The sequence below is a fragment of the Sphaerodactylus townsendi genome, linkage group LG08, assembly GCF_021028975.2.
Source record: "Sphaerodactylus townsendi isolate TG3544 linkage group LG08, MPM_Stown_v2.3, whole genome shotgun sequence".
NCBI lineage: Eukaryota > Metazoa > Chordata > Lepidosauria > Squamata > Sphaerodactylidae > Sphaerodactylus > Sphaerodactylus townsendi.
This window is the reverse complement of record NC_059432.1, coordinates 59,751,489-59,778,287: the sequence shown is the minus strand read 5'-3', so window position 1 is coordinate 59,778,287 and position 26,799 is coordinate 59,751,489. Positions and strand designations below refer to the sequence as shown.

The 26,799-nt window shown below is 41.5% G+C and overlaps 1 protein-coding gene across 1 annotated transcript in view; it reads left to right on the top strand.

Annotated features, from left to right (window-relative positions):
• Positions 1 to 26,799, top strand: part of SORCS3 (sortilin related VPS10 domain containing receptor 3) — a 597,918-nt gene that overhangs the window by 509,547 nt on the left and 61,572 nt on the right. The window contains exons 15-18 of the mRNA XM_048505478.1: positions 3,639 to 3,756; positions 4,602 to 4,735; positions 9,953 to 10,066; positions 16,869 to 17,040. Coding sequence (XP_048361435.1) covers positions 3,639 to 3,756; positions 4,602 to 4,735; positions 9,953 to 10,066; positions 16,869 to 17,040 — 538 coding nt within the window. The remainder of the gene's footprint in view (positions 1 to 3,638; positions 3,757 to 4,601; positions 4,736 to 9,952; positions 10,067 to 16,868; positions 17,041 to 26,799) is intronic.

Sequence of the window (26,799 nt, the reverse complement as noted above, 5' to 3'; positions counted from 1 at the left end):
TGAAATGAAGTCCCTTGCTCTACCTATACAATTACATTTGAAGGACAGGGGACTGGGGGCAGGAACAACATAAGATGCAACTTGAGTGGGCTGTGGAAATGTTCTCCTATTTGTACAAGTGCAAGTATCTTTGATCCAGTGTATCAGATTCTGTCTTAGACACACTAAGATGACATTTTCATCTTTGTAGGCTATTTTTATCTTTTAGTTTCTAGCCATGGTGAACTTGAATAATACTTTGTTCTGACATGGACATTTATTCAAAGAGCATTCTTGCATTGTTGGTGGTAGACTACTTTATCGCTAGTAAACTGATGTTGAATGAATGGATGGTTTCTTTTTCCTCATTCAACTGTAGGTGAACATGTTTTCCATAATAAGCAGAAAGCTTTATTTCTGTTTGTGTTGGTGGCCAATACTTCAGTTCAAAGGGGGTAATGTAATCAAGGTTTTCTTCCTAACCTTTTTGTGCCTGGGTGCAACTGAAGGAGATGTTGTGTTCCTACTAACAGGACAGGATCAGGTTTTTATTTCTATGCCAAATAACTGGGGATAAAAAATAAGATCTGGAGCATCATGCAGGATGTTTTTCTTTTTCCTGAAAACACTTTAGGGATCATTAAAAAAGACCCACTCAGAACGAAGCTGGTTGGGTTTCCCTGAGCCATTTAGTCAGCTGAATTCTCCTTTAAGTTTAAAATATGAAAAAAATTGCATCATCCTGAATTTACACATTGACATTTTTCTGTTACTTACATGAACACAAAAATAAGTCACATAGCCCTTTACTACAGATGGAGGTTGACCCAAAACTATTTCTAAAGCTAAGAATACATCTTTTGCAGTTCTTCCTGTTCTAATTCCATTTAGTTTGCTATTGTTTCCATCCAAATTATAGTAATTCAATATACACATGGTCTTTGAAATAATTTAATTAAAGAGTAGCTAAGAATGCTAATATATTTGCTTTCACTCAGATATTTTCCTTACCTTCACTACTGCAAAATTAATAGTCATTTTTCCTATACTTTTTTTTGGATAATATGAGGGATTTTAACAAGTTTTTAATTTGTATGCAGACACACACAAACAGAATCAGACTGTCAGATCTACTCAGTGTTGTCTACTTTGACTCTTACAGCTCCCTGGGATTTCAGGCACAAAAAAATTATTTCTTAATATCTGTGACGTGAACCATTGAACCAGAGATGCTATAGATTGAACCTGGGGACCTTTTTTGTATGCAAAATATGTGCTGTCACACTGGTCGCCTCACCCTTCCAAAGTGCAAGAATGGAAACAACATCTTTCTGTTTATTCATGATGAGGGCAAAGCTTGAGGTCTTTCCTGAATATTCCTTGTTCCTTTACTCTCTGCCCAGACAGAGTTGGCATTTTTGAAAACCTGATGAGATAGTAAATTAGATGTAGCAAACAATATTTAAGTCTAGCATCAGTCCAGCTGAGTAACTGGTAGAATTTGTTCCAACTGTGTGTTTGGTTGCTGATTTGTTCCAACTGTGTGTTTGGTTGCTAAATAGAATGATGTTAAAATCATGCTATTCTATATTGAGCACGAACAAAGTTTTCTGTAAGCTGTAGGGTGGGTTATTATGTATCTTAAACAGATAATCAGAAGGAGAGGAATATCTCAATTTTCTCTTCCCAGCCCTTTCAGCCCCCAAATTCCTGTTTACCACCAGTGCACATTATGACTGGTTATAAAATGCCCAGTTGTGCCATTCCACTATCTGTCAAGTTGTGATGGAATCTTTATGACTGTTTATGATTGAGTTATTCTTTCCTTTTATTCCTTTGCTTCTGACATCATAAAGTATATGATATATTTTTAGCTTATCATGTGTCTTAACATATAGGGAAACATAATTGTTTTAACCAGACAGGGCTTCTATAATGCATGATTCCAAACAATCAGGGATCCTTCTTGAACTTGGCTGGCCCTTTTTAGCTGCCTCAGCATTGGCACAAAGGAAGGGAGAACATAAGAACATGTTGTCTTCATAGGAATTGGCTTGCCTGAATGATTTACTCATAAATGAAGGAGAGGGCCTGGCATGCTTGGTCAACACCTGGCTGAATGATTCTGTTATTTTGTCACAACTCATCTCAGCCAAATATGCAATCCTTCATCAACCTTAACAGAGGAGATGAGACACAGAGCATTTCCAAAATGCTCTACCTCCTTGAGGCCCCTTCCGCACATGCACAATAATTCACTTTCAATCCACTTTGCAGCTGGATTTTATTGTGCAGAATAGCAAAATCCACTTGCAAACAATTGTGAAAGTGGATTGAAAGTGCATTATTCTGCATGTGCAGAAAGGGCCTGAGTCTTTCTCCTTTAATAGTTTCTTTTACAGTTTTTCTCTTTACCCTGGCCAAATTTGAATGAATGTAAGTTAGAGATACTAATGATTTACTTTCTATCAAGCTTACAAGCAGGCTCCCTAGATGAGTTGTCAGAAGTGATCTTGGATTTGATACAGAAGATTTCCAGATTTATTGTCCTATGGGACTTCAGTGTCCATGCTGAAGGAACCTAGTCTCCTGAAGGGCTTCATGGCTAACATGGAACTGGCCCATCCTGCATATCTACTTTTCCATAGGTTGCTGATGTTTTGATAAGGAGGCTATGGACTAATTATTTCCCATTAAAGGCACAACTGTTTGTGTCACCACTTCAAACAAAGGCAGAGTATCTTTAAAATTGTTTGTCCTTGGTGTCTTATGGTTCCAAATAACCTTGGGTAATTTGAGAGACAGACCACTGATATATTCAAAGTATGGGATACTGACCTATTCAGGGTCACTTTAGAGGGCTCCTCCCAATACGATTATAGATCTTTGGTTTATCACAAAGGGGATATAAAGAGTGTGAGGCAATAACAGTGGGAGAAAGTGCTAAATCAGGCAAAGGACATCGTTCCTGTTTGAGGGGGTAGTAGTTACAGTAAAGAAGGCTTTCTTCTTCACTGTCATTTTATGAGCCAAATCACATTTGGCATAATTAGCTACAGTGATTCAAAACCATCAAACAAGCAGCACTGCAAGTGGATAGTGCATTAGTAATTACTGGGTTATGATTTTGTTTGCTTCTTTGGTAATAAAATATATCTGATTCAATCCAACATGCAATTTGAATGCAGAATGCCCCAGACCTTGACAAGGGAGAAATACTGATGACGATACTTCAACTTTTGCTTATTTTGATATATTTTTATGTCCTTTCAAAAATCATCTCAGCAAAATAATTAATAGGTAAAAAGTTGCCTAGGTTTAGTGGAGTATCTTTTTATCAATAGGAAATAGTGAACTGTATAAGAATTGAAATACAAATTAACATAGTTTTTGTGTGTAACCATGATTGTCCTTTCTCCTATTTCTACCCTCCTACTCTCGGTTTCTTCAGGAACACATACTCAGGACTATCTAATTTTCTACATTTCAGAGTGCAAGAATGTGGAAAATCAGACAGCTATTCAAATGTCTTCTGGAACTCTATATTAATTTCTACTTTCTATTTGATTCAACAGGAATGTTGTATGTTAGAAATAGTTACTCATGGGACTATGATATGCCTCTTTTCTCCCTTTTCCTCCTCCCCTTTCAATACTCAGAATCTTTGGCCATTTCAGTCTCCGCTCAGAGTGGCAATTAGTAAAAGTGGACTATAAATCCATCTTTAACCGGAGGTGCACCAAGGATGACTTCCAGACATGGCACCTACACAACCAGGTACTGCTAAATTGAATAAGATTTTATTTTGATGTGCATAAGGCTTGTTACCTAATTCTGAGGGCTATTATAAAGTAACATGTCTGTGTGGTTCACTGTAAGTGAAATATGAGCAGCGGGGATGTCTGAATTGAAGGGGTAGCTCATAAGCTAAAGGGAGAGAAAAGAAACCAGCAAGTAAATGCCAAATGCTAAAAGACAACAGAGGGGTTGTGCTTTAGTCTCCAAGATTTCCTGTTCAGGGAAACAAAGATATGAATGAGCCAAAAGCAGGTGGGAGGAAGGCTAGAACAAGAATAAATAATGAACACAAAAGGGGAAAAAGTCCTGAAAAAAAATCACATTCTGCAAACAAGCATTAATTCTGATTAAACACAATGCAGCTGCAATGGAATTGATAAATGACAAGATATACAAGGAATTGAACTGTACTTGTGACAGAAGGCTAATTTAATCATCTGAGTCAAGATTCACTGTTGAAATTAGAGCTCAGTATAGAAGCCCAAATCTCCAAGAAGTTCCCTACCAGGGGTTGGCATCCCTAGTCTCCATTCAGACTGTTTTATCTGTATAGAAATTGCCATTTAGACAGAAGATATATGAGAGAGGCAGTATTCTAGGTTTTCTTTCCATTTTAAAGGTTTCGTTTTGAGGATTGAAGATGATAGAAAAGAAGGGTCAAGTGGAAGATGTAATTCATTCCTCTCTCTTTTAAAGTCTAATTGTATGGCTTTCTGGAAGGATTAAGCTCTTGTTCCTCTGTTACAATTAAACAACTTAGACAGAAGAGTACAATTTATCAGTATTCCTTTCTTTATTCTAACTCACCTTTGTTCTCTCCAAAGGGTGAACCTTGTGTTATGGGAGAGAGGAAGATCTATAAAAAACGTAAGGCAGGGGCGTGGTGTGCACTGAACAGAGAGTATTCGAGAACAGTGGTCTCCGAACCTTGCATCTGCGCTGAATGGGACTTTGAATGGTAAAAAAAAAGTGCTCTGCAGCCTTTCTTGAGTGCTTATTGTTGGTGGTTAACTCTCTTTGGCGGTGACTGTGGAACTTCAAAGGTGATGAAAAGTAACATGGCCTTGGTCTTTGTATATTTAATCAAAAAGAACTGTGTAGTAGAGCAGGAATAAGGAACTTTCTGCACGTATGTTAGTGGCCCATAGGTTCATTGTAGTGGCAATGGCATTCAGACTATCTTTCTGTTTAACTGGGATGATTTTTCAAATTCATTTTAGGTATTGGTCCCTGTGAATAATGGCTCCATGTCATACTATCTTGTGATCAATCTCTGTGTTCATTAGCAAAATAACAGCACAAAGAGGAATAAATTCCTATTGCCCTGTTTTGTTGGTTTGTATATGTGATATACATGTGCACCAGTCACATTTGCTGCATACTGCAGCCATCTGGGTGAAGTTTGCAAATCAAAAGAGACTAAGACCTAGCATATCAGTGCTCTTCTTGAAAAAAGAAACCACAAAATCCAGGGATAGGGGGAGGGTATAGCAAGGGACAGTTTTCTTCTGACTCTACTTTGAATAAAAGCCATCTGTTGGCTTCTTCACAGGTGTGCTTCTGTGACCAGTTGTTTCCTACTGCCAAGTACTACTGATCTAACTGGTACTCTTTGGGAAGATTGTTACATTCCCTCCTCCAGAGTAGTTTAGAAAGAAGTTATTTGTTTGCACCTTCAACCAACAGCCCCATCCAAAGTCAGGGCACAAAAGGGCTTCAGGGAGCAGTGTGGCATTACACTCACAGGTTTGTCCTCCCCAGGTACTTATCCTGGTGGAGAGGACAGACACGCCAGTGGCCACCTGTTCTGCAGTCCCATCACCGCAAAACTTGGAAGTTTGTACTGTGGCAGGGCTCTGCTGGCATCCCACTCAGATGCCAGCAAGAGGGGTGAGGTATTCCTGGGGGCAGTCAGTTCCCACCTGGGGTTGAGGGCCAGGAGTGCAGCACTTCGGCTCTCAGACTTAGGGCACCTTTTTGATGCCCTATGGGGCTTTGAGGGGGGGTATCAGGGCTTTTCCCTGCTCCCTGCATCACTGGAAAGCCTGCTTGGAGGCAGTGGGGTGGTGCCGCATCAGTGCCGTAGCCCACCACCTCTGTAAGCCTCCCTGGTGTTTTTTTCCTTTGCCATACTGAAGAGGATAAAATGGTTATAGAGGAGAGAAAGTAACAGAGAATACCCATATACCACTGAGAAATAATGTAGATGTTTCTTCCACCTTGAAATTGTATTAGAGTACTTGTTTGATATATCCTTTCTTTTACTCCTTATTTACCCTTGGCAAGAAATCTTTTCCAAGCAAGGCAGAGCAGCAGCTGAACTTGATGATTTTTCTAACATGCAAACCCTGGGGCTTTTGAGTGGGAAGGTGGGCAGCGTGTGTGTTTTTAATATACATTTACCAGAAGTTAATGAATGAGTCTGCAGCCTTCGGGGCATTCACGAATGTTGTGTTTAATTTTATTAAATATTAATGCAGCTCTTTCTTTCGGGCAACACACATTGCCTCCTGACCAATTTTTAATTACTGCACACACACACGCACACACACACGCAGGGCTGGCCTGCTGAGGATGATTAAATTTGAACATCAAGAAGGAAAGCGTAAGGAAATCCTTGATCCCCTTTAACCTGTCTGAACAATGAATGTTTTATTTTGTCATTAAAAACAGGGGAGTGGGTCATGAAGGATCAAAGCCAGGGTATTAGAGGTGGATGGGTAGGACTTTTCCCCTGTTCACCAGATTTTTTTTAAAAAAAATCTATTTTCCCAACTGCTTTCCAGGCCCCTTCTGCACTCAGCCTATACATTTCCCAATGCATTACTGTCTGGAATCCTTATTTTGCAAGGGTAAGCCATATCCCTCTCCTTCCACATGTTCATAGAATACTTGACAAAGGAAACACCATTTGTGTGTAAATTAGGACTTGTGTGTAAATTGGCTATAGGCTAAATGTCCTCCTCTCAAACTGAAATGCTTTTTTACACAGTCATCAGCATGCTCTAAAATGACTGGAATTCCAGTTATTATTCTGTCAATTACTTGCCATACTGGTTATATTTCTTCCTTTGTTACTTTTTAAAAGAACTGTTGCCAGGTTGTATTCCAATGTTGCCATTTTGTATTCTGTTGAGATACTGAAGGCTAGGAGAGGCTGTTGAGATACTGAAGGCTTGGAGAGGTCACAGATTGTGTGAGAAGAACTTTTTAAAAAGTTTATAATGCCGTTATAGAACCACAGTGGATCAAGTGCCATTCTGAAGTGTTTTATGAATAGCATTATAAGAACTTGGATTTCAGACCTCTTCTGCATGTTTTTGTTCCTGGCTGCAAATGTGCTATGATACTTGTCTAAGCTGTATCCATAGCTGATCTGTATGCTTCCTCCTGAATAAAATGTGACTTGTTTTGATTGAATACAGAAATATCCCTATTGCTAGCACAGAATTAAAGCATGCAGCTTTATACTTACTTCCTGGAGGGACAATTTCTTTCTTGCCTGATCCTCCCTTGTTTTGCATGTCTGTTACAGTCAATACGTTCCAATGAGTTGCAGAACCAGCTCTTCTCCAACATGGTTAAAGGTTGCAATTGCTAGGACTGGGAAGGATATTTGTCATATATATTGGAGATCAATGATGGTTAGGTTGGGCTTACTCTGATAAGGGCAGTCTTAACTACACGACATCTGGGGTGGCTGTTGTGGTTCCCTTGCTGGGAGGGCACGAGGGACACACCCACTGTCCTTCAGTGAGTTGCCCTGGTTGCCTCACCTGTTCTCAGGATGTCTGAAAGTGATAATGGGAGATAATGAGGCTAGAGGGACCCCATAAGGAAATAGGGATCAGGCAATTCTTAAGACTTGGCTACAAGAAGTAAGCTAGGCTGGTAGAAGACAAGTGGTAGGGATAGGCATTGTTCCCTGTGCAGGAGGAGGAAAAGATGAAGATTCCCCCTGAGCAACAGAGTTGTTTCTTCCCCTCTGTGCCAGCACCTATCACCAGGAACAGAGCAGTTGCTTCTTGGTGGGAAAGGATGATGGTACAATTTGATTATGTATGTGTTGAGGAGGACTGGATAGTTTTTTAGCTCCCCCCTGTGCCACAATACGGGCAGTTACCTTTTGCTTAATTGTTTTTGCAAATTATATTTTCCCTTCTCACTTGTGAAGCTGCATTGTCTGCCTCACCCCACCTACCCCCTTGTACATTGACTGTCTCTTGTAGTTTCAGTCTCAGAAAAGCAGACAGTTTCTCTCTCTTTCTCAGCACAAGGCAGCCACACAAAAGAGCTGCTGGGGGAGGAGGGGACCTTAGTGTCCTTTCTCCTAGACATGTGAGTGTGCATGACAAGTTTAAATTCCCATTGTACACTATAACTGGTAAACCAACCATAAGGACTTCTCTAGCTGACAGCTAGGGTTGTTCCCCACCCCACCCCGCCACTGGTGAGGAAGGGAAGGGTTGTCAGATCCACTTGGAAATTTGGGGGTGGGTCCTGGGGAGGATAGGGACCTCGGTAGGGTATAATGCTATAGGGTTATTGTTCACTCACCTCTTTTAGCATGGCTATTTACTTTGCAGTGGGGTTTTGCCACTGTTTTCCATTTGAAAGGGAAGTCCCCTGCTGCAAGTTGTCCCCAGCTTTGCTGATCTAATCCACCATTTTGCCCACATGCTGCTTTGTTTTCATTCCCAGGCAACCTCCCATCTGCTTTATTGATTGATTGATTGATTCACTGTGCTGTAAGTGGGCGTCTATTGCTGGAACAATAAACCATATCAATTTCACAGTTCTATTGCTCCAGCAATAGAAAGCACAGCATGATTAAAAAAGCAGTCTGGCAAATCCTGCCAGGAAGAGCTGCTGTGTGGGTGGGAGTGTCATGCTTTGTGTCCATAGAATCAGTACTCAGGGTTAATCATGATATTTTTTAACTGAAGTTCTATGAAAAGGTGTTGACACTAGGGTCTATAGACAGATCTGAAAAGGCATAGCTGGCTTATGGATTGATATACTTTCAGGAGCCCCCATTCTTTCAAGCCAGGTGGAAGCAGTCGAAGAAGACATCTTAACATCACTGGTTCTTTACATAATGGCAGAGCTAGGTTATCAAAGTGAAGAAGTCAGCACTATCTCTAAAGAATGAGATGTAATGTTCTCACTGAGAGGCCCAGGGCAGAGAAAGAAGGAGAAAGGCGGGAAGTTGTGAGTAGAGGCAGGAAGATGGGAAGGTGTGAGAACAAGTTTAATCATATGCACACTGACGTCAGTACCCAATCAGTTCTGGAATCTGCCAAAGTTTCTTTCTCATGAGGACAGCAGCGATAGCAAGACCACCAGGGACATGACAAAGAGAACCATAAGGGCAGAGGCTGGAAAGCCCCAGTGAAGAGTAACACTTCCTTGAAAAGTGAAGGAAAAGTTGCACTATGCCCATTTTTGGGAGCTGCAGAGCTTCTCTGAACTGAGAGGGCAGTGACCTCCGAAGTGGGCAAAATGAGTGCATAACCAAGAATCCAACCTGATGGGAATGTACTCTCCATGCGAGACAGATCACAAGTGCACGAGAGGCCTTCCAAAGCTTCTATTTTTCCAGGGGACATGATTCTCTAGTTTGAAGATCAGCTGTAATTCACTAAGACCATCCCTACCTCAGAGATGGTGTTTGTCTTCTCAAGCCCAGCTTCCTGGATTCCCTTCTCTTACCAGAAACTGAATTTGAGGCTGCAAGGAGGGATGGGACAAGAGTGAGCCATACTGATATTTAAGTGAAAATAGTAGGGTTTCCAACAGGCTTGGCAAAAAAAATATCTTGTACCTTAATGTGTGGAAATGGACAGGTGACGTTTTTATAGCCTGGTGGTGCTTAACATCCTGCCTTTGTCCTTTCTTTCTCTCTTGCTTAATGTGTCTCTTCTTGCTTACATATTTTGATTTCAGGTACATCTTTGTGTGTCTGTAAGTTTGTCCCTTTAAGGCCTGAAATAGAGTACTAGGAAGATGTGGATTATTGTGGCCTTCAGAAAATGGGCATCACCCAGTTTAACCAGGGTTATTATGAGAATAAAATGGATAAAAATGACACATATGCTTTAGATTTTGCAAACATGACCCCCTTAAAAATTTATTAATGATAAACTAATACTAATGGTTGTATTTTGTTCCTTAGTGACTATGGCTATGAAAGACACGGTAATAATCAATGTATCCCAGCATTCTGGTTCAACCCATCATCCCAGATGAAAGATTGCAGCCTTGGACAGAGCTACCTGAACAGCACTGGGTGAGCTCTCCACCTGTAAATCTGTAGTATCTTTTTGGCATACCTTTTATTGCTTTCCAGGATTATTTCATTTATTTGTTCGTTTATTTGATTTATAATCTGCCCTTCGTGGACAAATTGACAGTGGCTTATATCATAAAAACCACCATTTTATGAACATACTTCATAATTTAAAACTATACAATAATATTCTAGAAGCACAATAAAACACCAGTTTGAGCACCTGTCTAGTGAAGAAGTGTCAGAACATCCCGAAACCAGTCAATTGAAACAGTTGTTGATGAACAATGGTTCCTTTATTGCAGGTCAGAATAGTTCAGAACGGTACAAAGTACAAAGACGTCTCTGGCTGCCCCAGCCAGAACATATCTATTTGAAAGTAACTAACAAGCCCAGTTCCCCTGCCCACCATACAATCACACAGCTGCACCACAGACCAAACTATTTGGCCTTCACTAGCTGAGCAGAGGAGAGATAAGCAGTCAGGAAACAGCAAAAGAATAGTTTCACACAGCATTATTCACACAGGTCCCATCCCCCAGTATTCAAGCCACCCTGACAAGAAGGGATGACTAAAAATCTATTTAAGGGAATAACAAAACTTCAAAAATGATTAAGGGAAAGGGAGGGAACAAAGGGAAGGGAGAGAGAGGGAGGGAAGGGAAGGGAAGGTAGGCCAGCTGGATGGCAACCATTGCTGTGCTCAATCGTAGGACTGGTGGAACATTTCAGTCTTACAAGCCCTGCAGAATTGCAGTGAATTCCACAAGGCCTGAGTCTAATTTGAAAGACCATTCTACCAGTTCTTCCCATCAAGAAGGTTCTGACTCTGGTTGAGGAAAGCTGAATAGATTTTGGGCTGACCATCTGCAAGTTGTTCCTGGCTGAATGCAGCACTCTTCAGATAAGCAGATATGAAGGCCTCAGACCATTAAGGGGTTCCAAGGTTAATACCAACTCTTAAACTTGATTTAGTACTCCACCTGGAGCTAGAGCAGCTGGCAGAGCACTGACTGGATATTTGCCCTCCTTGGAGTCCCTGTAAAGTCCTGGGCCACCACATTCTGTACCAGTTCAAGTTTCTGGAGCAGTCTCAAGGATTGCCCTGATGTTACATTAGTCTAATTTGGAGGTGACCATTGCATGAATCACCATGGCTAAGTCAGGGTGAGATAAATAGGGACCAGCTACTGAGAGCCAGCATCGTGTAGTGGTTAAGAGCAGGTGGATTCTAATCTGGAGAACCAGATTTGATTCCCCACTCCTGCACAGGGGCGTGCTACCCTAGGCAAAACTTGGAGCCCTCGGAGCAAAATCCGCTTTGATTGCCATGAACGAGCAGCCAACCTCTCCCACGGTAACCAAACAATGATTTTTTCCACCAGGTTGTTTCAAAGTCACCATCACATTCTAGAACATGCCCCAACTCACAAATCTGAACACACAGCAGAAATGATTTTTTTGAAAAACATTTTCAAAATGGCTTTAGAAAGATGTTTTATTACTTGCTATGAAAACATTACCATTATGGTGTTGTATCCGAATCCCCACACCAATTTAGGGAAAACAGCGAAAGCCTCACTTTCAATGTGTTCATTTAAATAGGGGACCCCCAGATTCTCTTCCCTTTATAGGTGGATTTAGTTGCAAAGGAGAATCTGGGCTCTCCTAGATTTAAACAAGGTGATAGCTGGAATCCACCCCTGCAAACAGCATTATTTTCAATGAATTGTGTTTAAACTACTAGGAGCCAGATTCATCCACTTTTAAATCCACCTTAAAGGGAGAATCTGGGGTCCCCAGTTTAACGACTTGTTTTGTTGAAAGATAATGGTGCTGTTTTGGGGTGGAATTCTCCCCCTGACCCTGGAAACAGCATCACTTTCAATGTTTAAACCGGGGACATCCAGGATTCTACCCTTTAAATCCATGCCAAAGAAGGGGATGGATTTATTAATAATAATAATAACCTTTTATTAGGCATTGAAGGAGAAAGAAAAGAAAAAAGAAAAGAAGAGGAAAAGGAAGGAAAGAAAGAAAAGGAAGGAAAGAAAGAAAAGAAAAAGAAAGAATTAAAGGAAAAAGAAAGAATGAAAGAATGAAAGAAAGAAAGAAAGAAAGAAAGAAAGCAAACAAGCATTGACGTACAGCAGGAAGGGGGGTGAATTTAAAAGGAGAATCTGGGGAAATTTAAGAGGGTGCCTGCTTGTCCAGAGGGTCCTGCAATTATTAAGGTAGCTTAGCCTGCCAAAGATTTTGAAGTAATATCTTTTGTGAGAGGACCTGCGCTACTGATGATAAATTCACCCAGGCTTGGTAAAGGATTTGGTTCAGGGGGTCCAAAGTTATGGACCCTCAAAGGTGTAGCCCCCCATCTCCTATTAGCTCCCATGCAGGAAACAATGGGCGGGATGGGGCACTTTCCCTTTGGGAGTCCACTAACTTTGGACTCCTAAACCAAACAACATCACCAAGAGCCGCTGGGTAGATATCATCGAGAGGAGAGTCTCTCCGAAGAACTCCCTGAAGGCCAGCAATTGTGGTGCTGCTAGCCTAAACTTAACTGTGCCCCCTGCAGGGCCAAAAAATTGGAGAAAAACACTGAAAATACAGCAAAAAAATCCCACAAACGAACCTCACTTACGAAGCTATTGCAAGCCCTGGCAGCACTGCCCACTTTGCTTTAATCAGAGGGAACGCCCTCTGTCTCCTGCAAATCTGAGTGGCGGAGGAGAAACGCTTATCCTGGTAAATCCAGAATGTGTTTCTGTGCTTCTACATTCCTACTGGGTGACCTTGGACTAGTCACAGTTCTTTGGAGCTCTCTCAGCCCCACATACCTCTACAAGGTGCCTGTTGTGGAGAAAGGAAGGGAAAGGAGCTTGTATGCCACATTGAGTCTCCTTACAGGAGAGAAAGGTGGAAGGATATGAAATCCAAACTCCTCGCTCCTCCTCCTCCTCCTCGCTCACTCCTGTAGCTTATTTCTTCTTCTTCTTCTTACAACTTCTTCTTCTTCTAATAATAGCCTAACCTAGCCTGTTGGCTGGCTGGCTGGCTATTTCTTCTTCTTCTTTCTCTCGCTAACTATCTTCTTCTTCTTCTTCTTCTTCTTCTTCTTCTTCTTCTTCTTCTTCTTCTTCTTCTTCTCCTTCTCCTTCTTCTTCTTCTTCTTCTTCTTCTTCTTCTTCTTCTTCTTCTTCTGGATCTGTTGAAGGTAGAAGGCTGTCACCCTGGCTAGATTTGTGATCTAGGTGGATGCTAGTAACATTTGCATACCATCAAGAGTGAGAAGCTGTCATCCTTCTCCCAAGTCTCCATGACCCAGGCACAAGACTTCCATCTTCCATGGATTTAATGTTAGTCCACACACATACAGGGTTTCCTAGGATGTAATTTAGAGATGAAATACAGCTTTGGATAGAGAAGGAGAAGGGATGGTACATCAAAGATTATATTTACCAATCTTATAGTGGATGTCCAGGAGACAGAAACCTAATGACCCGCATGAGGCTCTGAATAATCAGTGCTGATGGAACAGCATTATCCAGTGGCATGTAGTGTGTGATAATATTGAACACCTAACTGGGGTCTGAGGCATGCCTTTATAGGGAAAAATGTGTCTTGGGGCAAAGGAAATCCTTTCAACAAAGGATTTTTCCTGCTGTTCCAGGTGAGGAAATGGTCTGGAATATCCGACTATTTATCTGATGGCCAACCCATTATCTTGATGATTTTTGCCTGATGTTGGACAATAAACAGGTAATGAGCCTTACTGGGAGTTACAACATAGATCTGTGGTGGCGAACCTTTGGCACTCCAGATGTTATGGACTACAATTCCCATCAGCCCCTGCCAGCATGGCCAATTGGCCACCACTGAATAGATGGTCATGATAAGGGTGAGTCAGAGGAAGACCCTTGAGTAGGTTAAGAGGTATAGACAAAAGAGGACTGGTTTGTCCAGGTGTGCTATTTTTCATATTCAAATGCTATTTCCTGAGTGCAAGGCACGAGGTCAAGGCACGAGGTCGAGGAAGGAGGCCATTTCGGCAGTCTTGCCCGAAAGGTCAGACACAGTCCCAAAATGGAGTTCCGAATTCAAAGAGGCTGCTCTGTTCAGGTCAGGTTCAGACAGGGCAGCACTCCAAGCAGAAAGACTATTCTCTCCCCATCCCCACAGGTCAGGTTGGTTACAAAGGAGGGGGCAGAGCCGGCTGTGGGTAATCAGCCAAAGACCACTCCTATCTGAAATTCATCTTTGCTTTGAAGCCAAACCCAAAATGAAAACATGATACATGGAGTGTATGGATTAAATAGGACTTTAACAAAATTGTGCCTAAGATTTTTACTGCAGACTGCTGTTAACAGGCATCCTATTATGGCTACCAATGCTGTAGTTCCAAACTTGAGATCAATGTTCCACTGTCTTCATTTATCCTAGCTTGAACATAAAATTGTGCTGAGAGATATGTCTCATTTCCCTTCTCCAGTGTGGTGCTCAGTCAACTAGAGGTTTGATTGATACTGATAATAAAGAGTGACCCCCTCCTCCCCACTGTCATACATGCCAGTGACATGCCTAGAATGGATTTGAATGTCTCATCAAGTAGTTTTACTTATACTGTAACACTAAAAACTAGGAGATAATATATTTTCCAGAAGATCATTTTTATTAAAAAATATATATTCTTATCAGGGTGTCTTATGTCAGCAGAACTACTCATGTGCCAGTTGAGTTTTCAGGTATTAAAAGAACAAAGTAGTGGGATGCAATTCAATGTTCTTACAGCTTTTTGAGTACTGTAAATGAAAATGCACACTGTGGCAATGTTCCTCACAAAAGCATGTTAACAATTCATTCCAAATTTGTTCACTTGCAAGGTAAGATTAAGGCAATAAACTTAACATATTTCTATGGTTTCCATTCCATTTCATTCTGAACATTCGCAACTTTTTGATAGAGGATTTCCATGGAGATCCATACAAATAAGCTGTTTGGCACACTTCACCTCTATTTCTTTGCAAAATTACTTTTCAAAATAAGAAATGTCCATGTAGAATATGTGTAATAGAAAATCTAGTCTATAGATGTGAAAATGTCTTTTGAAATAATACTAAAGAAACACTAACTTCCTTAATACAAGAGGAAACAGGAGGAAGCAAGAGGCTTGACTGTGTACCTAAGTTGGTCACATTGGGATGGATCCCACAAATCCCTTTCTGCCTTGCCCTTGGGGAAGGAGCCTTTCCTTCTAGAACAAGATTCATTCATTCAGAACAAGACTCCATGTGTCAAAATGAGACTTTTGTCAAAACTGCAACTTTAAAAAAGAAGTGTTTAATTTGTGTTTTGCTGATGCTCAAAGGCTACTTTCAGATGACCTCCCCAACTGCAAAATCAGTGTATCTATTTAGTTTTCAGTTTGTCTAGCTCAGGGGTAGGGAACCTGAGGCTCTCCAGATGTTCAGGAACTACAATTCCCATCAGCCCCTACCAGCATGGCCAATTGGCCATGCTGACAGAGGCTGATGGGAATTGTAGTTCCTGAACATCTGGAGAGCCGCAGGTTCCCTACCCCTGGCTCTAGCTAGTAGAACAGTTATTGATGTCAATAGCAAATAGCCAATGAAAGAAGAGATTCCTTCTATAGCATCAGGACCTTTGTGAATGCAATAGACTCCTAGAAGTTTTCTGAATCCCAAAGGAATGGGGTTTAATGGAACATAAAAGGACGAATAATTCTTTTGAGAAGAGTAACATTCCAGAAGAGCGACCTCAGAGATTGAGTGGGGTAAGGGAAGGTCACTCTATATTATTTTTCTTTCTCTTTTTGGTTTGGGTTTATTTTGGCTCTTATCTCAATTTTTTAAAAGCTGGGTATAGCTGAAGAGGAAGTGGCATCCAAAAAAAATGGATGTAATTTGGTACTTAAGATTATTTCACATCCTTCACAATTAAAAATCATAAGGAGATGGGGAAAAACATTTGCATTTACCAACTATTTATCCTTTGCTTGGTAGTTACATGTTTTTCCTCCTTCCTATAATCAATAGCTTTAATTATAAATAGCTTAAATTGTAAGGTTTTTTGAGCCTGCCCATTCTTTTCACATACAAAATAGAAAACGGTCCACATTAACCAGGAAACAAGCAATGTGACCAAGTGATCCCTGGAGATTTTTTGTTTGTCTACGTTAATTAGAAGATGAATCTTTGAAGAGATCATATAGTTTCAAGAAGAAGCAAATAGTAACTCTCTCCTGTAGCTCTTCTAGTTATTCATCTTATTTCTGTTGGGGAATGAGTGAAATGAGTACTAGAAAAGTGAATTCTTTATTAGGATCAAATAATGTAGATTCTGGGCCAGCTGGTAAAGTCTACAATCCCCTTGGTGGAACAGAGATACTTTAGAAATTTTTCTAGATTTTTGGGAGATGTGTTAACATAAAGACACTCACATGAACAAATGTGGTCCCACATAGTAAAATGATAGGAGAAATGGAAAGTTAACAAAAAATATAGAAACTAGAAATGAAAACTTGAAATGAAAACTTGCCTACTTGCATTTTTGTTTTGGCTTGTGTAAAGTTCCATAACTTAGTAAGAGGTCAGTCTTAGATTCAGGATGAAATCTGAAATAATATTGTCTGCTATGTGCAATAATAAATCCTTATATTTCTTTGCATTTCATTTTAGCAAATGGAGTGTGTATTCAGTCAGACTATAACCTTGTCCTTGAAATGTAGAGATGAAATTTTACATAAACAACTCAATGCAACATAAACTGTCAAATCCCACAGGTATCGGCAGATCGTTTCTAATAACTGCACTGATGGGCTCAGGGATAAATATGCAGCCAAGCCGGAACAGTGCCCAGGCAAACCTCCCCGGGGTCTGCATATTCTCACATCCAATGGCAAGCTGGTAGCTGAACAAGGATACAACACTACTTTTATAATCCTCATGGAAGAGGTATGGTTTTCACCAGTTGGCCAACACTATATCCTTTCCCTTCCTTCCTTCCTTCCTTCCTTCCTTCCTTCCTTCCTTCCTTCCTTCCTTCCTTCCTTCCTTCCTTCCTTCCTTCCTTCCTTCCTTCCTTCCTTCCTTCCTTCCTTCCTTCCTGCCTGCCTGCCTGCCTGCCTGCCTGCCTGCCTGCCTGCCTGCCTTCCTTCCTGCCTTCCTTCCTTCCTTCCTTCCTTCCTTCCTTCCTTCCTTCCTTCCTTCCTTCCTTCCTTCCTTCCTTCCTTCCTTCCTTCCTTCCTTCCTTCCTTCCTCCCATTTCTGTATATCCAGGATACACTAAGTATTACACGTTGTGGAATGAAAGAATCTGAGCTAAAATTGTAAGATATTTCAGTGTTCATTGACAATATTTGCTTTATCAAATCTTGTGAAATTTATACATTTTATAACTGGCTCTCCCAAAAACCTTTTAGCTGTAGAAGTTTTGATTACTTTCAACAGTCGAAAACATTTTAAAGCAGAAAATCAGTTAATATACAATATAATGATATAGCTCTTCAAGGGACCCTTCAAGGACTTGTGGAGGGCTTCTCATTTTCCCCTTGCCCACAATTTCTTTTTTTCTTTCCCTGGCATCCTCCATAGTTTCCCCCTTTTATGCCTCTTTCTGTTCTCCGCATCCACCAGCCAACGTATCTTTACTTGCTGTATCGTCAGGTTTTCCTTGGCAGTCTATCTCTGAGAAAATTCTGGCTAAGTTATGGCTGGCTGAGCTGAGCTGGACCCAGTTGACTGGTTTGAAACCTGCAACAAATTGCACAGGGGTACCTCACTTCCTCTGTTTCCCCTCCCCACACTATTTCTTCTCCTCTTTTCCATCACACCTTTTTTTGCTTCTCACCAACCAAGCAGCCTACATTTTATTTCCATCTCATCTTCAGCTATATTTATTATTTACTTCTTTTATGTTCTATCTTTCTCCACAATGGGGACCCAAAGCAGGTCCCCTACCATGCAACTGGGCCTAACCAAGTGATTGGCATGGCACCACTGGGCCTAGCCCAATGGCTAGCACAACTACACTCAGCCAGAGTTTTCCTAGGGAGAGTCTACCAGAGGGACAGAGCAGAAAAAACTGAACACAAGGGGAAAGAAAAAGTTAGGTTAGCTGGCCACCAGTGCCAGTTTAGAGAAGAAGGTGGCCATCTAAAATGATTCAAGAGCCTGATCTTAATCCCTAGAACTGTTTCAGTGCTTGAAAAGGTGTGTGTGTGTGTGTGTGGGGGGGGAATCCTGCTGCCTGGTCCTGCTGTGCTATGGTTCTAATCAGAACTGGGCCAAATTCTACTCTAAAATAGTGTCATGGCAGTCCTAACATCTAGTTTGGCCCTTGGTTATTGTAGTTTGTGGCTATTTTTGCCCAGTGCAAGAACAAAATCATGTTGTTTACTAAAGTACAAATACTAGACTGGAAAAGAGTGGATTTGCCACCTATGTAGCACAAGTGTAACTGTGCATCCTAAACAGTGACTTTCCTGCCTTCCCCCTCCAATCTTTTTTCTCTCCAAAATTGTGTCCCACCTGGGACAATTAAAATTATGCATGGGGTAGAAAATGTTGACGGAGAGAAATTTTTCTCTCTTTCTCACAATACTAGAACCAGGGGGCATACATTGAAAATGCTGGGGGGAAGAATTTGCACTAATAAAAGGAAACACTTCTTCACACAACGTGTGATTGGTGTTTGGAATATGCTGCCACAGGAGGTGGTGATGGCCACTAACCTGGATAGCTTTAAAAGGGGCTTGGACAGATTTGTGGAGGAGAAGTCGATCTATGGCTACCAATCTTGATCCTCCTTGATCTCAGATTGCAAGTGCCTTAGCAGACCAGGTGCTCAGGAGCAGCAGCAGCAGAAGGCCATTGCTTTCACATCCTGCATGTGAGCTCCCAAAGGCACCTGGTGGGCCACTGCGAGTAGCAGAATGCTGGACTAGATGGACTCTGGTCTGATCCAGCAGGCTAGTTCTTATGTTCTTATGTACAAGCAGGAATCTCATCAATGGGTTCAAATGGGAAAATTGCAGTGAGGGAGGAAATTGATTAAAATTAGTCTCCCCTCTCTTCAGTGAATGGAAGTGTCTACCATGAGTAGAAAGGGCACTTAGGATCCAAACCATTGCCTTTGGATTAACCAGTGAACCAATTAGCTGTTCATCTAATTTGCACCTACAAAGTTGAATGTATCCATTGATTGACTTGAACTAAAATGTTGATGCAACTTGGGAGATTGGTTGGATGAAACATCAAGTGACTTTTATGCAAAGCCAAAAGAAGCTTGGTAAGGCTAACTGAATTTTTCAGAGGGTTCTCATGACATGATTCCTACCCAAAATCTGCAGAAAATATTAAAATATGTTAATGTGGGAGGTCATCTACAGGAATTATAGGATTGTGGATGACACTCTCCATTTAATGAGCAGAGATAATGGGTTGGCTCCTAAAAACTTCCTGTTCTTTCAAGTGGATCTTTCTCTACCTTTCCCTTCCCCCTTTCATGACAACTGAAAAACTGATTCTGGGAATCATGCAGCACAGTGGGCTACAGTAAGAAGAGGCAGTCCAGTGAAGTTGCCTGAACACTTCTGATGGTCGGCTTCAGGTAAGACTTTGCACAGAACTGGAGCAATACAAAAAAAAATTACCTTGTGATCTTATCTGTGAAAATGTTGCGAACTTTCTGACGCATTACCTGGCTAAGTGTAACTGCTCTCCATAAAATAGTCATGATAAATTTAGCTCTCTTTGCTTTCTGTATACAGGGCAGATATCTAATGCATATTTTTAATGTATTTTAATGGGTTCAGCTAATAGATAAACGTTCCCTTTTGTTTTTAATATTGTAATATGGTAATTTATAATGCCAATAAAGGCTTCTGTCTGAGTGTGTGTGTGTATATATATATGTACATCAATATATATATATATATATATATACAACAAAAGCTGAAGTTGAAATTCTGAGGATTTCATGGGCAATGTATTTGAGAAGTAATATTTTTGTAAGACTAATTTATTTGTTAAGGCCCTGAGACACAGAGCATGTGACTAGTGAATAGTGTGTTTGATAGTGGCACAGTAGATTGTCCATTACTGGTAAAGCAGGTTACTCTTCCTTATAAAGAGTACAACTGTAAAGCTGCCCTATGGGAAATAGCTACCGGTCCATCTAGCTGAGTAGCATCTATCCTGATAACAGCTTTCCAAGTACCAAGTTAGAGGATTTTATCAGCCTTGTACATGATATCCCTTACCTGTAGATCCTGAAGGTTGAATCTCAAACTTTCTGCATAAAAAGATGTGATTTACCCTCCTTGTGAATCTTTCCTTTAAGAAAATAATGCCATAGTGAAAGGAAATAAATATGACTTTCTTATGATAAGTAAATGTCTTGTATTGCTCCAGTTCTGTGCAAAGCCCTATCTGATGCCATCCATTAGAACCCACACAGTGTTAGTCACTATAGGCAAACGTACTGTGTACTTTTTTTGTTTTTGTTTTTGTTTAAAGGGCTGTCCTGAGTCCATGTCTTTAGAGCAGTGTATTGTTTTGATATTGGTTTGGAAATTTGTTCCGAAGATCACTAGTGATTGTATTAAAAAAACCTGTTGTCTTTTTAGCATGACTGTTAATTTGGATGGCTCCTAGCATGTTTTGAAAATTATCCTGAGCTGTTTAGTGAAAGAGAGTGGTGTAGATGTTTTGAAAGAAATAGGTACTGAGGATGAGTACAACACTGCAAGATATTTTGTGCACTGAAGGTTATGTAAACAACTAGTCATGTGATTCTCTGTTACTGAATGTTTTAGCTTGGATTGCAGTAGATTTGTATTTACAACATTCTTCCAGGGGTTTAAATAGAAAAAGAAAAAGTTGAGCATATACATGTTTAAAGTCAGGACCTCACAACTTAACACAGGGTCATATTCTCTCCCACTCATTTACCAAGTAGATTCTCTTTTACCTATTAGATTTCCTTATCTGTTCTGGTTTGACATAATTGTGAAAATGCTTGACCATGGGAGTTCAATAAAGGCTGAAAAAACTAGAAGTCAGCTCCACCCCATGGAACTAAACCAATGTATACAAGTATTGGAGGGGATGCAGACTGTTCCACTGCAACACATACAACAAATAGACAAGAATATAGTCATGATCTACATGCTTAAATGAAGCTGCTCCTGCAAATATTATGGGTTTGCCCTGATCTTTGGATTTCTTAAAATGTTGAATTGATCATTGAAGAATCTCTAAAGAGTGGAATCACACCTATTTATCATTCTCTTAGATTTATAACTGCAATCCCATGCAAAATTATTCCATCAATTGATTTAGATTATACATAGGATTGCATTGTTAATTATGTAAATTATCTTTTAAATTCTATGTTAAGTATGTATAATTTTGTCTACCCTTCTGGAAAATAAAAAAAGAACTAGCATTTAAAGCTAATGCCTATTAATATAACAGTCCTATTGAATGTCCTCAGCAGCAGGATGCAGCACTGCTGTGGCACCACCCTGCCACCTCCAAGAGGGCTTTCCAGTGGTGTAGGGAGCAAAAAAGTGCAAAACACTCTCCTACAATCACTGGAAAGCCTTCCATAGGAGTTACAAGTTAGTAAGAAGGCCAGGGTGCCATAATTCACAGCCCTAAACCATGGGTGGGAGCTCACTAACATCAACTCTGCCCCCAGGAATGTCCTGCTCCCCGCCCCCATGCTGGCATCCAATTGGGATGCCAGTGCAACCCTGCTGTGGCCCAGACACCTAGGTTTTACAGCTTTGGGGCTGAGTGGTCGGTTGCCACTTGTGTATCTGCATCCTCTGCTGGGGAAAGTGACCTGAGGAGGGAAAATGGGCTGGTGCAAGGTCACACCACTCCCTCATGCCTTTTTACCCCTCTCCTGGATGGGGCTGTTAGGCAGTAATTTGGGTTTTTGATTGTAGATTCCTTTGAAATCCCCCAGACATTTTTTACAGGTTAGCATTTCCATGCCTTTTAATGGCGCCTTGGAAGTAACTTATTTTCTTACACTATGCTCATCTATTGTCAACTGCACTCAGTTTACAGACTTGTGAACTTTATGACACACCATTATCACATTTCCATTTGATACTTTACAGGACCAGCAGTATTATAAGTGCCTCCTGAATACATCCAGAGAACAGTGATTGTTATCCATTTGAAATGCCGCCACTTCATTTCCACTTTAATTTATATTAATAAAACTTGGGGATAGCTGACAATGCATGCATGGTGGATGAAACACTTTTGTCTATTTTATATACTGTAAATACAGTTAAAGGAAATGCATTGGCAGATCACTGCAATGCAGAGCAAGTTAGTAAGGGTGTGCAAATAGCATCTGTTGCTGTTTAGGTATGAAAACTCTTCTCAAGAACATTAGCAAACAGTGGAGGAAATAGAAAGGAAATTGTGGACAGAATATAGGTTCATTTCTGTGGCCTCTTTGCAGTCCCACATGAGACTCCGCTTGAGCAACCCAGCCACAGAGCTTTTTTGTAGCAATTAAGAGCTTTAGGTTGCTTATTGGGTGTTTCCCTCCCCCAGTCATAGACTGGACTAGCCCAGTCTTTGCCCAGGTCATGTGCCCAGTCCTTGCCCAGGGTACACCCTTCCCTCCAGATCTTTCTTTGCCACCATGAGAAGTGAAAGTATTTCTGATTCCATGATAACAGAGTGAAGGTCGAGGCCTACTTCAATATTCTTAGTAGCTATTCCATACTATTCCTGTATTACAGTTTGCTGATGGTTTATGTCATTTTTCGGAGAATTGGTTGTTACGTTGAAGTGGCAGTTGGGTGTTGTCAATCAATAAAGTTGGATATTCTCTAGAATTCCTCTCTTTTCCTCCTTCGTCTACAAAGATTCATCTGGTCTCCCCAGCCTCTGAAGCCCTGGCAGCAGAGGTGACAGCATTACTTAGTAATGGTACAGTGCCCCCCCTGCCGGGGCGGGGGGTGTAAGATGTGCAGCCCCCTTCCCACCAGGGGGTATCAGATTCTACTCCCATTACTTCCTGACAAGTAGAAAAGATGAGGGTCAGCACCCCATCCTGGATTTGAGGGGTTTGAATAAAGTTATTAGCCCCAAGAAAGTTTGCATATTAACAATGTCAGATTGTTTGCAGTCATAGTCTTGAAGGATGCATACTTCCGTGTGTCCATCCATGAGAATCACTGCTAATACCAGAGGGTGACAACATCTATGAATTCTATGTCCTGCTCTTTGGCCTCTCGTCAACACCCCGGGTCTTCACCAAAGTGATGGCAGTTGTGGTGGAAAATCTCTCTCTGCTGGAATGCACCTTATTTCCATACTTGAATGATTGGCTGTTTGCAGCACTTGCAGCTGATGCCCTGCAAGAGCAGTTGTGAAAAGTACTGCACACATTTCAAACCCTAGAACTGGTGGTTAAGTACAGAAGCTATCAGGCATTCCGGTGGGGTTTCCGGTGGGGGAAGACGCTCCGCAAGCGGCGGAGAGTTGGAGTTTGCCGTTCTCCTCCTTTTTGGGGCTCGAAACTAGGAGCTTCTAAACTGGAGGGCTTCTAAACTCAAGTAAAAAAGGCAAGGCTCCATCTGTGGGTCGGGTTGTGGACGAGACGGCAGGAGCTGGCGGCTTGGGAGAGACGGAGAGAGGTGCGGCGTGGGGAGAGAGATCATGGCCTTCTCCATTTTTCCAGAAACTTGGGAGGGCGCGAAGCTCCAGAGCCGTGAGTCATAGTAGTCGGGAGTTTTTCAAACTGAGGGAAGGCGGACAGCGAGTTCCGGTTTCCATCGGAGAGTCTCCCCTCAAGCCTCGGCAACGCCCCATTACGCCCCTCTCCATAACGTCTTAACGTCTCAACTCTTCAACTCAAGCCATTAGGTTTTTAGCTTCCCGGTCCCCAGGAAGGGATGGCTGCGCGGGAAACTGCTGCGGCTGGTTGCTTTCCCTCGATGTAGTGTGTGTGGATGTTTTGTGTTTTGTGTTTTGTGCTGTGTTTTTGTGCTTCTGCTTAAACATGCTACGTGGAGCAAGGGAGTTTTATAGTCGGCAAGTCTTAATACAAATTGGACTGAAATGTAAGAGAATGGCTCAATACGGAAGATTTCATATGTCTTCACAATATACCGGCAGAGGCAGCTAGGACCCCTGAGAGGGAACCCTGGATTACAATTCCTGGTAGGAGGAGGTTGAGAGCGGCTAGGATACAGAAGATAGAAGGAGGCAAGAGAGGGCGCCGAGGGCTGGTGTTTTTACTAAGCTGGGAAGGTGTGTAGTTTCAAGTCTCAGCACTTCCAAGCATTTTTCTTACTAATGCACGATCTCTTAGCAACAAAATGGATGAATTAAGGCTACACCATTGCTGAAGAGCAGGATTTGGCAAGAACGAACAGCTGTGTGTTTTATTAATTACAGAAACCTGGCTTCACTCACACATTCCCGACCATCAGCAGTTGAACTATCTGGTTTCCACTTCTTTCCGGCTTAGGACAGAAGTAAATAAAGATTCTAGGAAGCTTATAAAGGAGGGGGTTTAAATCTCTATGTGAACAAAAGCTGGTGCACTAATGCAAACATCACAGGGGGGTCACTGCTGAAGGGATTTGGAAAGTATGACTATTAGATGCAGAACCCATATATCTGCCACGCGGAGTTTAGTGTGGCGCATTATCATCATTTGCAGTATACATTCCACCTGATGCTAATGCTGCCATAGCTTTGAGCTCTCTGTATAACATTGTTGAAAACCAGCAGAAAAAGCATCCTGATGCTGTGCTTCATTATGGTAGGAGGAGACTTTAATCATACTAATTTAAAAACAGTGCTCCCTAAACTCTACCAGCATGTCAGGTGCCCCACTAGAGGAGCCAATACATTGGATAAAGTGTATACCATCATTAAGGATGCCTATACACAAGGTGATACAGTTACCACACTTGGGTCAGGGATCAGACCATTTATCACTGTTTCTGGCACCAGCATATATTCCACTTGGGAGGCGAGGTGTTGCCTGTAATAAAGACTGTAAAATCCTGGCTCTGATGATGCCTCCTAAAGCTAACTTCAAGATTGTTTTGAGACAACAAATTGGGATGTTTTCTACCACCTCAGATCTGGAGAGGAGTATACCACTGCTGTTCCTTGAGTTATATCACCCACTGCACAGACACTCCTTACTGTAGTATAAGCGCATCCCGGGATTTACCTGTGAACCATAAACCCTGGATGACAAAGGGAGGTTCAGCGACTTTTGCATGACAAGGGAATATTGCTTTTTCTCAGATCATGGTGATAGAGGTGCAGAAGTATAGATGCTGTAATGCGAGAGCCAGTCCTCAAGAGAGGCATCTCTCGACAAAGCCAAGATGAGTTATAAAGAGAGAAAAAAATTGAAGATTATTTTAATAATAACAACATGAAGGGCAGGTGTGGCGGGGAATTCAACAAATTACCAACCATAAACCAAACAATGACATTTCTGTGGATGGGGATTAATTCTTCATGGCGGAGGAGCTAAATCGCACTTTTTTGCCCGGCTTTGAAACAAGGTCTATCAGAAGGAGATGACACACAGCCACCAGGTGATTGCAGCTCACACCTCACTGTGGAGGAAACATGAGGTGAGGAGCCAAGTTTTGAGGCTGCTGTGAATCCAAGAGAAGGACTGCACAAGGACCGGATGGTATTCCCGGCTCTGGGTGTTAAAGGAATGCGCTAACCAACTGGCTGGTGTTTTTTTACTGGGATCTTTAATCGATCTTTATCCCAGTCCACCATTCCATCTTGTTTGAAAGCTTCCACCATTGTTCCACTACCAAAGAGATTTCCTGCTGACAATCTTTCCGCAGGATTATAGACCAGTGGCACTTCCCACCCCATCATCATGAAGTGTTTTGAAAGAAGAAACTGGTCCATAGGGCATATTAGTTCTCTTGCCTTCCAGGATACATTTGATAAACATCAGTTCAGCATATCGGACTACATAGATCTCTGACGGAGGACGCCATTGCCATTAGCCTCCACACAGCTTTGGACGCATCTGGAACAGCAGGGGAATTCATGTCGCGAATGCTCTTGCTACTTGGACTTTGAAGAATTCTGCATTTAATACAATCTCGCCACAAAGACTGGTGACAAAACTTGTGGGATCTTGGACCTCTACATTCAATCTGTTTTGTGGATTAGGGACTTCTTTGTCTGGGCGTTCCCAGAAGGGTTAGGACTGGGAAATCGGGTTTCCTCAGTTCTTACTCTTAAATATGGGAACGCATACAGGGCTGTGTGTTGGAGCCCTTTAATACTGTTCACCCTTTATACATATGATTGTACTCCCTGTCTATCATAAGTAACACCATTATCAAATTTGCTGATGACACAACGGTGGTGCAGGGCTCATCTCTGGAGTGGGATGAGTCTGCCTATCTGGAATGAAGTGGACCGACTGCTCTCATGGTGGTGCAGGGAAAATAACCTGGTTCTTAACACTAACAAGACAAAGGGAGCTTGCTATAGTGGACTATAGAAGGGAATAATAGCTCAGAAATTCAGCCCTTTGACTATAAATGGAGATCAGAAGTGGATGGTGGCTAGTTTTAAATTCCTGGGCGCTATGATTAAATAGGATTTTACCTGGGGAGTACAAACTGCCGCGGTGGTGAAGAAAGCCCATAAAGAGACTGTACTTTCTGAGAC